Here is an 18,129-nt window from a genome sequence, read left to right as displayed (position 1 = left end):
GCAAAATGTGGTATATACATACAATGGAATATTATTCAACCTTAAAGAGGAAGGGAATTCTGACACATAGATGGCTAGATGACACACAGAGGCTACAACATAGATGAGCCTCGAGGACATTATGCCGAGTGAAATAAACCAGTTACAAAAAGGCAGATATTGTATGATTCCACTTACGTAAGGTACCTAGAGCAGTCAAATTCGTAGGGACACAAAGTAGAACGGTAGTTGCCAGGGTCTGGGTGGAGGAGGAAATGGGAGTTATTGCTTCATGGGTGCAGACAGAGCTGCAGTTTTACAAGATGAAAAAGTTTTGGAGATGGATGTGGTGATGGGGTTGCACAACAGTGTGAATGTACCTAACTCTTCTGAACTGTATACTTAACTGTGGTCAAGATGGTCAATTTTATGTTGTGCGTATTTTACCACAATACAAATAAAAAGGAGTCCATCTAATCATCCAAGACTAATGGGAAATCAGCACACCCACCCCAGGAGCCTAAGTTAAGAACCCCTTCTGAAGATCCAGAAGAAAATGGTTTTTACACCTTCCCATCTCTGCCCTTTTGTTAAAGGGAGTCTTTTATTTCCATCTACCGCAAAGATCCCTTCATTGTAGTGGAAGCTCTTTAACCACTCTGTGGAGTGATGGGAAGGAGGCTGAGCTGGGATCACATAGGCCTTCAGGTTAAACCCTGCTCCACCAGCCCACCTTGCTAGGTGTCATGATCTCCGTGTTCCTCTGTTCTCCCATCCCCAGTGGGAGAAGCTTATCAGCTTGTGGTAGGATCACTCAGTGTGCCATGGTGGGTAGAGGGCGGTCCTTACCTCTAATAGTTCTCAGCAGACCTCTGAAAAATCCCTCTCCCAAGAAAAAGAACAACACTATATGCTTCGATGTTGTCAGTTGATGTTTGCTCAATCTTTCCTAAAGTGTGAATAGAAGAACCTGCAGGAAACATTTTTATTGATCTGTAACATGCAGCCTTAATAAAGCCAGTGTGCTTGCTCTGGGAGAAAGACCTTAAGGCTTCTCCCCTACTTTCCCTCCCAGTCAGGTGCCCACCCCTGGACCCCTTCCACGTGGACATCCTAGACCTACTCAGCTGGGGCCTCCTGGGTAAATCACTCTAGAGTGACAGTCAGGGATTTGGATATAAACCCATTTGGGAGGGTCTGCCAGCAACATGTAATGGGGACCTGCCCATCCCTTGGGAAGAAGTGACCCAAAGGGAAGGGTGAGTCGGTGTGGGGAGTCAGGTTCAGCAGCCAGGTCTGAGGACACAGCGGGCAGAGGTCTGGACACTGTGTGGTGAGGGCGGAGTGTGGAGAAGGGCGTGGGGCAGAGCAGGGCTGGGGCAGACGTGCAGGGGTTCAGGGGGAGTGTCCAAGGGCACCCAGGCAGGGTGGTGAGGGTCAAGCTTTGCCTTGAGGAGAGCAGGGGGTAGAGGTGGGGCCTCCAGTGGCTGGAGCTGATTCAGCCTCCCTCCCAGAGGTGCTAGAAGACAAACTTAACTGAAGTTGAAGTCCTGAGCTTGGGTTGGTGGAGTTTTCAAGGTGGCAACATTCAGGTCAAAAGACAAAGGTGACTCCACTTATGCCCTGTCTTAGTCATCTCAGGCTGCTATAACAAAATGCTGTAGACTGAGTCGCTTAAACAACAGACATTTATTTCTCAGAGTGCTGGAGGCTGGGAAATCCAAGACCAGGCTTTGAGCATGGTCATGTTCTGGGTGAGGCCCTCCTCTTGGCTTGCAGATGGCCACCTCCTCACTGTGTCCTCACATAGCAGAGAGAGCCAGTTCTTGTCTCTTCCTCTTCTTATTACACTAATCCTATCATGGGGGTCCCGCCCTCATGACCTCATCTAAACCTAATTACTTCCCAAAGGCCCCACCTACAAATAGCATCACACCTGCAGGGGGTAGGGCTTCAATACATGAATTTGGGGGATACAAACATTCAGTCCATAACACTCTGGCTGGGGAGATGTGGGCATGGTCCAGCTGATGCACCTGGCCCATGGCAGAAATGGAATAAATACTCAGCTCTTTGTTTTTTAATTTTATTTCCATAAGATGGTAGCTGGGAGGCAGATGTTAAATGATATCTTCTCTAAGATAAATAATCATATTTTCTCCTCTGGGTGCTGAGTTTCTCTTCCTTGACGCTCTCCTCTTTGTCCCCTGTTCTTGGCCCCTCATAGACCCAACAAAGGTCTTGTGGTACTAGCTATCCAGATGACTTGCTTCCTGTTCTCTCCTGTACTCAATTGGCTCTTGTCTGACCCTCCAGGCAGAGCTCAGGGCTGTGAGTCTGAGGGGTGGTGCCTGACCGACTGCTTTTCCCTCTAAATACTCTCTACTTCCATTTCAGGCAAAGAGTTCTTTTTCCTGGACGTTGAAACCAGGTTGTGCAAAATAGCCCCCGAAGGCTGGAGTGAGCAGCCCCAGAAGAAGAGCTCCCCGGATACCTTCACACTCTTTCTGAGAATAAAGTTCTTTGTCAGTCACTGTGGGCTGCTCCAGTGAGTGCTGCAAACTTCTTTGTTTGTTCCTTAAGGTGTTTATGTACATCCAAGCTGACGTTAGAGATAATGGGTAGGCAAGTGCTTGACAAACTAATGTGCGTATAAATAACAACAGTTACTGTGGCTGATCTTCTGTTGATTGGATTCCAATATGACAGAAAAGGGGGAAAAGTCAGTGTTTGGGGACAGGCCCTGGTCAAAATGAGAACTTACCCTTTTGTTTCAAACATATGCCAGTCAAGGTCAAGTTCTCTCTCCCCTGACCCCAACATGCCCCGCCTCCCAGCAGCCCAGTGATGAGGGTTCGAGGAAAGGGTCACCGGTTTGGGGTTGGATCACTGTCTCTATTCCTTCGCTTACTAGAAACACCATCTAACTGAACATCAGTTTTCTCACTTGAACCACAGGAACAAACATCTCCATGGTTGTGGGAAATGACTGACACGGAGTAGACCTCAATGAGTAACAGGAAGCACGGTGTGGATAAAGGAGACCATCCTTGTCTTACTGGCATTGCCCTCTGGGTTCTATTGACTTGTATCTCATCTTCTCTCCTTTTTCTGCTTCCCAGGCTTTAGTGGTCTCCCTCGCCCTCAGCCTTCCAGTGACCTTTATTCCTGCATCTCTTTCCCAGGCACAGTTGGACAAGGCACCAATTTTACCTGCAGCTTCGGAGAGACGTCCTGGAGGAGAAGCTGTACTGCAATGACGAGATGCTGCTGCAGCTGGGGGTCCTCGCCCTGCAGGCTGAGTTTGGCAGTTACCCAGAGGAGGTAGGGGTGGAGACCGAGGTCCCTTGGGTGGGGTCACTGGAGAAGCAATTATGGGATGGGGGGAACAGTTAGAAATGTGAAGACTGAGCCTGTGTTTTCAGCACCTATCAACCGCTGAGATTGGGGTAAACTGCATCCCTCTATTCATTCATCCATCCATTCATCCAACAAACAAACATCAAGTGTTCTTTGCTAGACTCTGGGGGATACAAAGATCAACAGGTCAAGTTTATACATTGTAATGTAGTTCTAATCTGAGGTCTTGCCTAAAAACAGTAATTTACTAATTTATTGCGTTCTCATAATCACTGGCTTTCAAATGGTTTGTGCCATAACCCCTGATAAAAAAAATGACAGACATTACCACCCAACCGGTACACATGTGTCCATGTAACAGAACTGAGGCAAAAGTTTAGGAAATCAGATGCACCCTTTCTATATGTGATACACATTGGTATTTCCTATTTTATTCTAGTTAATTTATAAATGCAGGCTATGAACGACAAAACTGATTTCATAGCTCACTAATGGATTGCAGGTTGCAGTTTGAAAAATACGTTTCAGACTACACCAATATCATCTTGCTTTCCTCCTAGCACATCTTCAGAAGGTGCCACCATGTCTGGAGCCTTCTAAGTCCTTCTTCGTCCCCTCGCATTTTTCACCACCCAGCATGGTGTATCCATTTCCTCATCAGTCTTACTGTATGTCTCTCCATTAGAATGGAATCCACCAGAGGGTAAAGGTTTTGTGTGTTTTGTTCTGCCATTTCCCCAGCACCAAAGCAGTGTCTCAAACACAGGCAGTTTGCTCAAGAGCATTGATCTAAGGAGTGGACGGACGAATGGAGTACAGGCTCCTGGCTGGATAACACTGTGGATAAAAGTCATCCATCAGGGGAGTCAGCAGCTTGCTTGTCAGGGAAATGTAGCTCAGTTCCCAACACCCTGTCCTTCTGACCCTCCCTCCCCTGCTCCCACTTCAGTCCACAAGGACTGAGACTTCACTTTCTCCTCCTGGCACCACCCACGCCCCTGTCCTGGGCAGGCAGTCTCCCAGGGCTGGCCTGGCCCCCGGAACCCCTCCCTGCGCCTTTGACAAGCCTCCAGGCCTGTCACTGCTTACACTGGAGCTCCTTCCTGTCTCCTCAGTCCCCAGAGCTGGGGTCCTAACCATGCCTAGGCCAGCTCCCTCCTGCCCTTGTACTGCTACTTGGGGGGACGGGGGTCTTGGGAGGAGAGGGGCCCAGACACATGGATGGTGCTGTCAGCCAGGGGTGCCCCGGTGAATCAGTCACCATCCTAGCTGCAGCCTCTTGTCCAGCCCTGTGTGCAGCTCATGTGGACGGGTGGGGTGCAGGTTGGGGGGGTAGGGAGGGCAGCCTCCAGGGGCAGAGTGTTGGGCTGCCCTTACTAGGCTCTATGGAGCAAAGGAGTGGGCCTGAGTTTTGGGGTCAGACAGAAACCAGGTCCAAACCCTGACTCTTTTGTTAAGTAGCTAAGTGGCCTTGGGCACATTGTCTCTCTGAGTCTCCGCTTTTTCACCTGCAAAATGGAAATAGTAGTAGGTTAAAGCTGCTGTAAGGGTGGAAGGTGGTGACGTACGTATGAGGCCCGGCATGTAGCAACTGCTGTTTGCAAGCTTCCCTTCCCCTACCCCAGAATCAGGAGTGCTCTGCTATAAAACAAAACGAAGACTAACTTTCACTCTATGGATTCAGACACGATGTTTAACCCGAGACCCTAACTCTAGGGCTGATAGTTGGTGGAAACTGTGGGCCAGTTCCACTGAAGGCAGTTGGGAACACGCAGGCCCAGACCTTTCTTATGGGATCACTTGCCCCGAGGCTCCAGGGGCCCAGACCTGACTCTAGGCGCCCAATTCTGGCGACCCCCTGCGCCTTTGGCCTGCCCAGTTTCTGACTGGCCTCACCTAGCTCCTGCCTTAGCCCAATCTCATCCTTCACCTCTAGCTTCTCCCCCAGATCCTGCCTAACCTCAACCTCTCCAGCTGCTCTGGGGATCAGTGTGGTTCCAAGATGTTCTCTGCTGCCCCTGTGTGGCCTCCAAAGGCAGACTTTTTCCCTTTCTCTCTCTCTCTCTGTGTGTGTGTGTGTGTGTGTGTGGTGTGTGTGTGTGTGTGTGTGTGTGTGTGTGTATAAAGGCAACAGATTACACACACCCATTCATTTGTGCAGCCACTCGCTCAGCCCTAATTTATGGAGGGCCTCCTCCATGCTTGCATCATCTAAGCCTGTGTCAACCCTGCAAAGCTGGTGTTATTTCTATTTGCATTATAGAAGAATTGCACTTCTGTGAGGTTAGGTAAGCTAGTGAGAGCACAGCCAGGACTCACTTTTAGGGCCTTGCTTCGCTATGTGCCAGGCACTGAGGTGGGCACATCAAAGGGCATTAGGGGGTCTCAGAGGGGAGAGCCCCTCCCTGTGTCTGGGTCACTGAGTGGGCAGGAGGAGGAGGCTGGCCCATCCAGCTCTGCAGGGATTTCACGGCAGCCTTAGCTACCAGGCTGCAAGGTTGGGTGGCACTGCCAGTCAGATCCAGGAGAAACATCGTGTGCCCTCCTAAGGGGTGGATATTTTGTTTGATAAATGGTTCTGGTGCTGGAAAAAGAAACCATGATTTAGAAACCACTGTAGTGAAAGATTGGGAGCCACTGATGAATTCTAAGCAGGAAGTAACATGATTACATTTGCATTTTAAAAAGGGAGGCAAAGAAAATTTGGTACAAAAATAAATCTCCTTAATCACATCATTACAGTAGAACAACTTTCCTCTGGGTGCATTCTCTTCCAGCCTTTGACCACACGCAGGGATTTTATGCAGTTGTAAACATTGCCACATTCGATTTGCATTCTGCTTTCTCACTCCTTAGAATGTCTTCCCCTGGCCTTCCTAATGAGCTTTTGGGATAGCCACGCGGTATGCCTCAGCAGGGCTGGACCTTTGTTTACTTATTTGTTCTCTCACTGGTGGGCATCACCTAGAGGCGCCATGTGAGTGGTAATAACTACTATTATTATTGTTTCAGTTGCTTCTGATCTTTCTCTTTAACCTAAGTGACATAGAAATAAATGTTTGTGCTGGAGTATTTTTAGTTTCATGCTGACTTCTCTAGGACATAGTCCTAGCAATGCGATGCTGGGTCAAAGATCCTACATACTTTAAAAAAAGCTTAGTAGACTTGTTTTAGAGCAGTTTGAGTTTCAAAGCAAAATTGAGTGGCAAGCGCAGAGATTTCCTATATACCCTTTTGCCTCCGCATACATAGCTTTCCCCCACAATCAACGTCCTCCACCAGGGTGGTACATTTGTTGCAAATGATGAACCTACATGGACATATTGTTATCCCCCAGACTTCATAGTTAATATTAGGATTTGCTCTTGGTGTTCTACCTTCTATGGGTTTGGACAAATTTATAATGACCTATATCCACTATCATAGTATCATACAGAGTAGTTTCACTGCCTTAAAAGTCTTCTGTGCTCCACCTATTCGTCTCTCTTTCTCCACCCAACCCCTGGCAACCACCAATCTTTTTATTGTCTCCATAGTGTTGCCTTTTCCAGAATGTCGTAAGGTCAGAATCATCCAGCCTTTTCAAAATGGCTTATTTCACTTAATGATATGTATTTATGTTTCCTCCATGTCTTTTCGACTTGATAGCTCATTTCCTTTTAGTGCTGAATAATATTCCATTGTCTGGATGTACCAGAGTTTATTTATTCACTCACCTACTGACGGACCTCTTTTGCTCCCAAGTTTTGGCAACTATGAATAAAGCTGCTGTAAACATCCACGTGCAGGTTTCTGTGTGGACATACATTTCCAACTCCTTTGGGTAAATACCAAGGAGCATGATTGCTGGATCATATGGTAAAAGTATGTTTAGTTTCATAAGAAATTGAAGAACTGTCTTCCAAAAGTGGCTGAACCATCGTGCATGCCCACCAGTAATGAATGCGAGTTCCTGTTACTCCACATCTTTGTCAGCATTTGGTGTTGTCAGTGCTCTGGATTTTGGCCATTCTGATAGCATTCTGAATGCTTTTTTATGCACTGGATTGCTGAGCAATTTCTTTCCCTTTGTGTCTCTGAGCTGAGCTCAGAACTGGCATGGGCCAGCCCTCGGCTGGAGGATTCTCAGTCCACAGCTACATGGGGACTCCTGTGCCACACCAGGAACATGGGGATGTAGTGGATGCTGTGCTGTTCCCTTCAGACCCCCTCATCAGACCGACTTGCCCAATCCCAGCCCCAAGAAGACCAGATGCTCCCAGCTCCCAGCTGCCTCCCTCATGGGCAGTTGTCCTCAGCTGTGGGGACCTGTCTTGCCCAAGATTAGACTGGGAGGGGCTTCCTGAGACTAGGATGGGCTGATTAAGGAATACCAGGGAAGGGTCAGCTTCTCCATCTGCCAAGCTCTACTTTCCTCATTCCTTACAGTGAACCCTGAGACCACACCTCCAGAACATCTGCCTACCTCTCTCTGCCCCGGAGTCTGTACCAGGGAACCTAGCATCAGACAGCAAGTGATGCTGAGTCATGACTATCTTCCTGCAGCTCCTGGTGGGGTTGCAGCCTCAGGTTCCCAAAAGAGTAGACTTGATGTAGGCTCTGGCCTGGGGCAGGGTGTGGGTGTCAGATCTCCTCCTGTTCAGGGGACAACTTCTTGATCACCTTGTTGTGGAGAGACGGTGCCACAGCCAAGACCTCCCTTGTGAGAGGGGACAGTGTACTGGTAGCACATGCAGACAGAAGCGCTAAATCAATACATAGAAACAAAGCTTTAGGGCCATGGTTTCGCTGTGCCTTTTGGGAAGTGGAGTGGCACTGTGGAATGTGTGAGGGCTTTGGGGGATGAAATCTTCTTTCTGTCACTTGCAAGTGGTGTGACCTTGGCCCTGTTGAATGACTTCCTTTCTTGTTCATTTTGTGCATCTTGGCAATGACAATAATAATACTGTCCTCATAGGATTACCGTGAGGATAGAAAGAGCTAATGTGTTCTGGGCACCACGTGGCATACAGAAGGGGCTCAAAAACAGGTGGCTTCTTTCCTCTCTCCATTCTGTCCTGTCATATGGTTTGGCCCAGCCTCTAATATGGTAGGAAATGATATCCCAGTGGGCACTTTAAAGGAGCAGACAGGCTTCTGTTCTGCTCAGAGTCCCATAGAAGGCATCTTGGTGGCACCTCTTTTCTTCTGCATCTTTCCAGCAGGTAGAGAGTAAAGCCTATTTTCGAGTTGAAGATTACATCCCCGCAAGTCTGATTGAGAGGATGACGGCTCTCCGGGTCCAAGTCGAAGTCTCAGAGCTGCACCGTCTAAGTCCTGTGCTCTGGGGAGAGGATGCGGAGCTGGAGTTCTTGAGGGTGAGGCCTTTGGACTCTTGAGAGGGTGTATCGGTGTTCAAGGGCACATAGTCGGCAATCCCCTCCAGAGATTTCTCTGGGGATGGATGTGCTCAGACCCACAAGGAAGTATGACCAAGGGACTTGAGCCTTTGGGAGGAAGGAAGCTCCTTCGCCCTGTGGGGCAAGGAGAGACTTTTGGAAGCAGATGGCACTGGAAATGATCCCCCCAAATAGGTAAGATTTATTGGGCTGGGGTGGGTATGGCAGGGCCTTTCTTCAATCTTGGAGCCCACAGTCACAATTCAGTGAGTGGGGGGAGACCACATTTCTCATAGAGACATTTCTGACAACTGAAGTAAAAAACTTGCGTGTGAGCCAAAAGCAAAGCCATTGGAAGACTTCAAGTTTGCAGCCTTCCGGGCACTGTTCTCAGCACAGCACAGGTGGTGTGGTCCATACATATGGGTGCAGCTCTGGTCTACTCTTTCTTTGGCCCTTTAGCAAAAGCAGTGATATTTCAGTCCCTTATGTTTGTGGGCACACAGAGCCTCCGACGAATAGCTTTTGCTCACTCCACGACTTACACCTGCAGTGGACCAAGCACAGTAGCAAATAGAGACAGAAAGGACATGCTTCCTGCCACCAGGGAGTCCCAAGTCTTGTCGAGAGGACAGATGGGTACCCAGAGGCATGCAACACTGTGATAACTGCCCAATGAGAACAATAACAGTACCAGTTACTTTACTTCAGGGTGGGAGGAAATGGCCGCTCTGCCTGTGCAGGTAGAGCTCGGGGGCACGTGGGAGGAGGCCCCCCAGCTTCCCCAGGGTGACGTGCCTGGTGGGGCCTTTAGAGCTGGGGATCAGTTTCAAAAGGAAACTCCAGGATTTATACATTTCTTTGTACAAAAGTCTCCTGAAGCAGGTAGAAATATTCTGTGTTTTCTTGCCTTTGATAGAGACAGTCATTTGAAAGCAGAACTGCCAAGGTGAGGTCTGTCCATTTTTTTTGGTCAGTCACTTGGAATTGTCTGCAACACCTAGCACAGTGTAAACCCTCAAGCATCTCATTTGAGAAGCCCGGGCAGAAAGGCGCTCACTGTCTTCCATTATCCAGACTTCATGTGCGTTCCTTGTTAAGGGGATGCAGCATTCCCTTGACGAGAGACAAGTGGGGACTTCAAAGCCATCAGCACACATCTGATGGAAAGTGGCCACAGGACCATAGAGCCAGCGGAGAGACTAAGGACTCAGGTCTGAGAGACTCCTGCAGGCAGACGATGTCTGGCCCGCCTCTGCCCAGGCCCTGGCTTAGTGTGCTGGGCTCACTGTGTCCCTCCCTCCTTCCTCTGGTTGAAGGATGACAAGTGGTTGTAAAGGAAGCCACCATCTCGTAAGCAAAAATGCAGGAAATTCTTTAGGGCATATCTTTGCTTTTTAATCGAAGTATAGTTGATTTACAATATTGCATTAGTTTCAGGTATACAGCAAAGTGATTTAGTTATATACATATATTGATATATATTTTTTCTGATTCTTTTCCATTATAGGATATTACAAGATATTGAATATAGTTCCCTGTGCTCTACAGTCAATCTTGCTGTTTTTCTATTTTATATATAGTAGTGTGTATCTGTTAATCCCATAGTCCTAATTTATCTACCCCCCCCCGCCACCGCCCACTGCTTTCCCCTTTGGTAATCATAAGTTTGTTTCTATGTCTGTGAGTTTGTTTCTGTTTTGTAAATAAGTTCATTTGTACTATTTTTTAGATTCCACATATAAGTGATACAGTATAATATTTGTCTTTCTCTGACTGAGTTACTTCACTTAGTATGGTAATCTCTAAACTTTTTTTTAGTCTTTGATGGACAGCACTAAATAGATTTGATTTGTATGCGATCTTACTAGTTTCAAGGAACACCTACTGTGGTTCCCCACGGTTGTTGGTTGGGCTTGCTGATGCTAGGCCTGCCCACGGTACAGACACATGGACTAGAGAGTTCTTGGTAACCCCCAGACCACATTGTGACCCTTCTTGTTACGGCTAGTGTTTGTTAAACAAGCCCTCTCCTCCATGATTATAAAAGTAGACGTTAGCTCATGATCCTGCCCCCTGGAGACAGTACGATTACATTTGAGTATATTCATCCTTCTCTGTGCATTCACATGTGTACATGCATATATATTTAAAATTGGGTTTATATTATATAGTCAGTTTTGTGTTTTTTTATAATCCCATCTCACTAAAATTTTGAAACTTTATTTTGAGTCAACACATGGGGTACCCTAAATTTTTTCTCAATACTCTGTTGTTTGGCACATAAATTGTTTTAAATATGGGACTATTTTAAACAATACTGAGGTTAGTATTTTTACTACATAAGTCTTTAGTTGCATTTCTGATTAATTTCTTGGGAATAGACTCTCATGAGTGTAATTACAGGGTCGAAGGTTAAGAACATTTGAAACATTGTTGGTATATATTTCTGACACTCTACACTGCAGTCATTTCGTTCACTTCTTGTCCTCTCTACTAGGTTGTAAATGTCCAGAGGGTCTTGAATCCCCAGAGCCCAGCACATAGCCCAGTTACTCCATAAACAGTCACTGGATTGTTTAATTATAGCTCCTCGTGGCTCCCTTTTCCATTATCAGATGGCGCCTATTGGCCTCCGGTTCAATGATGACTAATTCTGCTATTTCATCATCTCACACTAGAAGGAGACTTGGCAGAAGTCCAGTTTGGGTACTGCTAAATAACATACTCTGTCTGCAAGATTCACAGTTATATTAGCATATTAGTCCCAGAACAACCTGTTCAAGGTTAACTCAGTGTTTTCCAAACTTCTTCAACCATGGAACCATCTTTCCACATAACTAGGGGTTGCCATATGCTGTCAAAATATTTTCTTTTCTTTTCTTTTTGCTGTTGAAATCATACTTGTTGTACCCTGTATTTTTTCCCACTTAGTGTTATAACAGATGCATTTCCCAGATAATTACAAATGCTTTGTAAATATCCTTTGTAAAGCTTGCCTGATAATCCCTTTTAAGGTGGCACTGCCTTTAGGAAACTAGTCCTGCCAACCCAATTCTGCAAGTGTGCACCAAACATTGCTCTGATCAAGGGTTTGTCTTGATCATTCAGTATATTTTCTTAGGACAGATTCCCAGAAGTGGAATGATAGGGTCAAAGGATATAAATTGTTGTAAATCTCTTGAAGAATATCCGGAAATAATCCATTTGTTCCAACAATTTTTAGTACAGCCAGGGTGCTGTGTGGGCTGGGAGCCAGGAGAGCCTGGGTCCAGTCTCAGCTTTGCTGCTCACTGTAGGGATCAGGGGAAAACGGTGAGATGGCCCTAAGCACAAGGAGATGAGGTGCCCCTCAGAGAGGAAAGTCAGCAGTAGCAGCACAGAGTGGAAGAGGAGTGGTGCCACAGAAAATTCCCTAGTAAAGCATGGAGACATAGGTAATATTATTTATTTTACAGATGGAAGGTGCCCTTGACGACATTACCTAAATTTACCTATGTTTGCAGACTTTATGGAAACTCTGTATTTTAGTTGTTAAGAGTGAAGACTCAGAAGAAAACAGACTCATCTTTTCATTCCTGGCTCCTAAGTGGGAACTTTGACAGACTACTTAGGCTTCCTGTGCCATCATTTTCTCATTTGAAAAGAGGTAGCTACACCTATCTCTTATGATTACTGTGAAGATTAAATGAAATAAATGCACGAGAAATGTTTAGAATTGTTGCTGAACTGAACTTAGTCCTCTCACCTGTGCATAGTAAGGCCAATCTACGGACACCCGGTTGTGGTGAATGAAAGTGCAGCATTTATTGCAGGTGCCAAACAAGGAGAATGGGCAGCTCATGCTCAAAAGACCTGAACTCTCTGATGGCTTTCAGGGAAAGGTTTTTAAAGACAGGGTGAGGGAGAGGGCTGTGGGGTGTGTGATCAAATCGTGGACATTCTTTTGATTGGTTGGCAGTGAGGTAATTGGGAGTCACCATCATCAGCCTTCTGGTTCCAACCAGTCTGGGGGTCTACATGCTGGTGGTGGTCAGCATACAGTTAACTTCTTCCTCCTGGTGGGGGTTTCAGTATCTGCAAAACAGCTCAAAGGATATGGCTCAGAATATTATCTATAGCCTTTGAGGAGGAATTACACGTTCTTAACTTTGTTTAACGGCTCTTATTAAATTGTCTTGCTTGACTGTTTTCCTTCGTTTCTGCATTTTCTCACTTGTCTGATTAAATTTATTCTTTGGAACTCGGGGAAGGACTAGGAAGCTAAAGTTTTTCTACAAACAAGAGGCAGGCGGAAGACATGGGGAGGGTGTGTGTGTGTCTGTCCCAGGAAGGCCCCATAGGGTCCTGCTCCATTACAGAATGGCACTTTACCATTTTAAGAATTTTGTGGCTCCAAGTACTTCAGTATCATATTCCTCTCTATATAATAAAAAAATTAAAATAAATACTAAACAATTTAAAAAATGTAAGCAAGTCTAACAAAGGCATCTCTGTTCTGATGATGACTACATTAATGGTTTAAATTTTTTTTGAACTATCACATCAAATTCTTTTCTTTTTTTTTTTTAACATCTTTATTGGAGTATAATTGCTTTACAATGGTGTGTTAGTTTCTGCTTTATAACAAAGTGAATCAGTTATACATATACCTATATCCCCATATCTCTTCCCTCTTGCCTCTCCCTCCCTCCCACCTTCCCTATCCCACCCCTCTAGGTGGTCACAAAGCACCGAGCTGATCTCCCTGTGTTATGCGGCTGCTTCCCACTAGCTATCTATCTTACGTTTGGTAGTGTATGTATGTCCATGCCACTCTCTCACTTTGTCCCAGCTTACCCTTCCCCCTCCCCGTATCCTCAAGTCCATTCTCTAGTAGGTCTGCGTCTTTATTCCCGTCTTGCCCCTAGGTTGTTCATGACCATTTTTTTTTTTTTTTTTAGATTCCATATATATGTGTTAGCATACAGTATTTGTTTTTCTCTTTCTGACTTACTTCACTCTGTATGACAGACTCTAGGTCCATCCACCTCACTTCATTTCAATTCTCAATTTCATTTCTTTTTATGGCTGAGTAATATTCCATTGTATATATGTGTCACATCTTCTTTATCCATTCGTCTGTCAATGGACACTTAGGTTGCTTCCATGTCCTGGCTATTGTAAATAGAGCTGCAATGAACATTGTGGTACATGACTCTTTTTGAATTATGGTTTTCTTAGGGTATATGCCCAGTAGTGGGATTGCTGGGTCATATGGTAGTTCTGTTTTTAGTATTTTAAGGAACCTCCATACTGTTCTCCATAGTGGCTGTATCAATTTACATTCCCACCAACAGTGCAAGAGGGTTCCCTTTTCTCCACACCCTCTCCAGCATTTATTGTTTCTAGATTTTTTGATGATGGCCATTCTGACTGGTGTGAGATGATATCTCATTGTAGTTTTGATTTGCATTTCTCTAATGATTAAAGATGTTGAGCATTCTTTCATGTGTTTGTTGGCAATCTGTATATCTTCTTTGGAGAAATGTCTATTTAGGTCTTCTGCCCAGTTTTGGATTGGGTTGTTTGTTTTTTTGATATTGAGCTGCATGAGCTGCTTGCAAATTTTGGAGATTAATCCTTTGTTAGTTGCTTCATTTGTAAATATTTTCTCCCATTCTGAGGGTTGTCTTTTCATCTTGTTTATGGTTTCCTTTGCTGTATCACATCAAATTCTTTAAAAGAATTTACCTAATTGTTTTGGGATGGCCCTGCTTTGTCGTACATTAAGTACATGCCTGGTGTGGCCATTGGATATTTCAGCACCAATGTCCAACAAATATTGTTTTGGATGATGATGATGCCGATGATGATAGTGACAATGAGAGGGTCTCTCCAAAGTTAAACAAAGCGGGGAGGTTCAGGGTCCAGAAATGCAATGAAGATCATGTGAAGAGCTGTAGGCTTTGAAGGCAGTGAAACCTATCTGCACAGATTACTTATCAGCAGAAGGAGAAAGGTCAGCAAAGAGCTTGAGAAAGGAGCTCTCAAAAGCCATAATTTGTCCTCACTTTTGTGACCCCACCTGGGGATGAGAGAAATTAGGCAGGACATAGAGCCCTCTGCTCAGGGGTAGAGATGAGATACCAGATCTCACCAGTGAAACCCTTCTGAGAGGGTTTCAAATGCCTGGAGAAAAATGTCCCTGCTGTGAGCTGAGGTGCATCAACCGTTTGTTAAAAACTGGAGTCTTCCAGGTGAAGATGAAGATGGTAGAGACCAGAATAGAGACATGATTACCATTCAGACATAAAAACATTTGTGTTAGGTTTATACTCCAGCCTCTTAAGATTTTGGTTGGCCTGATGCAGTTCCCAGCTCTGATTGACCCTCATGCCCGTGACAAAATTCCATCTCCTAAACTGGTAAACTGAAGACAGATCTTGTGCTGTGGGGACCCCACCAAAGCACTGCTACGTGGTGAGAAGTGCCAGTGATTGGTCATTTTCTCTGCAGGATGTTCATGGCTCATCTTGCTTTAACAGTGATGCTAACCATTTGGAAGTTTGCTTTCTGTGCCTGGGCCTCAGTTTTTCCATCTGTGAAATGAAGGGGTCGTACCGGATTGTATTGCAGTAGACTTTGGGAAAAAGGATTCTTTACTTTGAGATGATTCAAGAGAGTCTGAATTCTACAACTTTGTTCAGAATATTCTTACTCTATTGTACCGTTTTCATAATAACTGTGTTCCAAGTGTCTTAAGGTACTTCATTAGGAAAGGATTCCTTGGGTTAATAAAATAGAAAAACACTATCATATTTAGAGGTACGGAGGAATTCTATAGTAAGGAGATCTGTTTAGTTCAGTGTTTCCTAAACTTATCTGGCAATCCTACTCTTTTTTTTCAGAACATACGTGAAGGTGTTTTTTTCATGGAATGGTTTGAAATCCATTATTTTAGACCAATGTGCCTGTCTCTTCTTAATTGGCCTTTTTCTCATTCCAGGTGACTCAGCAGCTCCCGGAATATGGTGTGCTGGTTTACCAAGTTCTCCCAGAGAAGACAAGGCCAGGAGGAGAGATGGCCTTGGGGCTCTGTGCCAAGGGGGTCATAGTGTACGAAGTGAGAAACAACAGCAGAATTGCGACTTCACGGTTTCAGTGGAGAGAAATTGAAAAGATTTTGGCCTATGTGAGTGTCACTCAGTTGATTATGACCCATGCTTCATTTTTCTTTAATCTGTTATCCCTTTAAAGAGCGATAGGTCAGGTGATCTTCTCCTAAGAAGATAAGCTCACAGCCTGTCAGCTAACCTGTACTCTGATGACTGTTACATATTTGGAAGAAGTCTACCAGGGGGTTTGAGGGTCCCCACGAGGCCATTTCTTCTCTGCCATCCGTCACCTAGCTCCCCCTCACCCCCATGGGCAGCCATTGGCCTAAAGGACTACACTTTCCCTCTGGGTGAACTTCTTTTAATTTGGGGAATCTATTGATGTTGAGAGCAAGGTTGGAGGTGGGAGATGGGGGAGGAGAGTGTATAGTAGGTGCAATGGAGTCTGCATGCTTTTGAAACATTTTCCTTGTATTTTAATTTTCCCTTTGCACACATTGTACCGAGGCATCTGGCCTGTCTCCCATGGACTACAAGTGTGCAAACCTTTGTCAGCCATTTAAACAAAACAAAACAAAACAAAACAAAACAACAACCCTATTAAATGTACAATGTTTGAAACAACATTTGAACACCATTTTCTTGAATTCAGTTACAATAAATCTGACATCAAAAACATTATGTGTGTCACCATAGCAGAGAATGCTCCAGTAGCTAATCTACCTGCCTGTCCTGTGGGTCAGTATCCCATAACTTCAGCAATGATTTCATTATAAAACATGACGTTCTTTGACTTGTGGCTCAGGAAACATTTTAGTTTTACTTTCTATTGAATTGTCTCTTGTGGTTTTAAAATTTTTCCTACTAACGAGATATTTTTTCATTATCTGATTCTTTGGTTTTTGTTTTCATTATCATTATCTAATGTTAAAGTTTCCTAAGCAGAACATAATTGATTTTATTCATTTTCTCAGTGTTTCTTGTGTTTCTCCCATCTTGGCTGTTAAAGTTGACGTATTGTTAAAGTGTGATTCTTGATAGAACTTCATAATAAAGTATTGTTTTTCCTTAGAAAAAAAGCTGACATCTAAAAATAAATAATAATTGAGCATAATTTTATTAAAGTGGCCTTTATAATATCAGGAAACTGACTTTTTCCCAAATATTTTTGACCTTATCTAAAAGTAATTGATATTTATTTCTGTGAACTTTTCAGAAATTTAATGACTCAAATAACTTTAATTCAACTGAAAGATTATTTGAAGAATTTTAATTATTGAATTTATTCAATGCTATTATATTACTTCCTATTTTCTCTATCTCATATTCAATTGTTCAAAATTCTCAGTGTAATGTCTTTTAAAACATTTGTAGAAATGCAGACAACCTACAAAGTAATTTTGAAAAATAGAATTTTTTGAAGCCATAAAATTCAAGTCCCCTTAAGTATTTTATATTTAAGTTGGTTTAATTTTTACAGATATTTATTTTCCCCATGACAATAGACAATTTCTTGATTAAAGCTGGAAAATCATCAGGTTCACAAAACAAACTTAGTAGCTTAAAAACACCCTTGTCATGAATTAGAATTTTCATGTTGATGACCAGTCTCTTCCTCACCATAAATATCCTTTTTTTTATGGAAAAGTCATCATGGGAAGTAATGTCACCAGCTGCTTGCCACAAACCAGGCGTCTTACACAGAAAATGACTTGGACTCTTCACACTTCTGCAAGCACAAAATGGGAACTCCACAAACAATACGAGAATGAGCTCAGGAAGCTGGTTTCAAATTTGCTTAATTAATAGCGGAAGCCGGAATGCTCCAGACAATTGCAGACATTTGTTTTGTCAGCCTGGAGAGAAGTAAAAAAGGAAATAGAGGAAAATGCCATTTTTCAATGAATATGATTTGTAGGTGCATTGGCAGCCCATCTATGACAGAGACATCAATTCAGAAGATTATTCAATCAAGAAAGCATTCATTGTGTAATGATGAACCTTCCCATGTTAGTAACTGTTCTTGGGTATTAGCAGTAGTTAAAATGTCTGGAGAGAAATGCCTGAAATCTGGGAGAATACAGGCTTTGTAGGGCTCTCTTCAAGAACAAGGAAACAAAGTTCCAAACACAAACAAGATTTTAAAGTGAATGTTCATTTAGAATGAGGAAAGAAATCACCACAACCTGTGAATTAAAAAAAAAAACTTGAACAGCTACTGCAAAATCGCAAAAGCAAAAAAAGTAATATTCTTATTAATGAACTCCCTGATAAACACTATAATTCTTTTTTTTTCCTTTCAAATTTTTGGTGGC

The 18,129-nt window shown here is 44.1% G+C and overlaps 1 protein-coding gene across 1 annotated transcript in view; it reads left to right on the top strand.

The window, feature by feature from the left end:
- The window catches only part of LOC137767163 (FERM and PDZ domain-containing protein 2-like), a 61,564-nt gene that overhangs the window by 17,836 nt on the left and 25,599 nt on the right, over nt 1-18,129 (top strand). Inside the window, exons 10-13 of the mRNA XM_068547891.1 lie at nt 2,377-2,527; nt 3,165-3,303; nt 8,541-8,696; nt 15,706-15,891. Of these exons, the coding sequence (XP_068403992.1) occupies nt 2,377-2,527; nt 3,165-3,303; nt 8,541-8,696; nt 15,706-15,891 (632 nt within the window). The remainder of the gene's footprint in view (nt 1-2,376; nt 2,528-3,164; nt 3,304-8,540; nt 8,697-15,705; nt 15,892-18,129) is intronic.

Source organism: Eschrichtius robustus, chromosome 7 (assembly GCF_028021215.1).
Source record: "Eschrichtius robustus isolate mEscRob2 chromosome 7, mEscRob2.pri, whole genome shotgun sequence".
Lineage (NCBI taxonomy): Eukaryota > Metazoa > Chordata > Mammalia > Artiodactyla > Eschrichtiidae > Eschrichtius > Eschrichtius robustus.
Note: the sequence above shows the minus strand (reverse complement) of the source record. Positions and strands in the feature narration are given on the sequence as shown.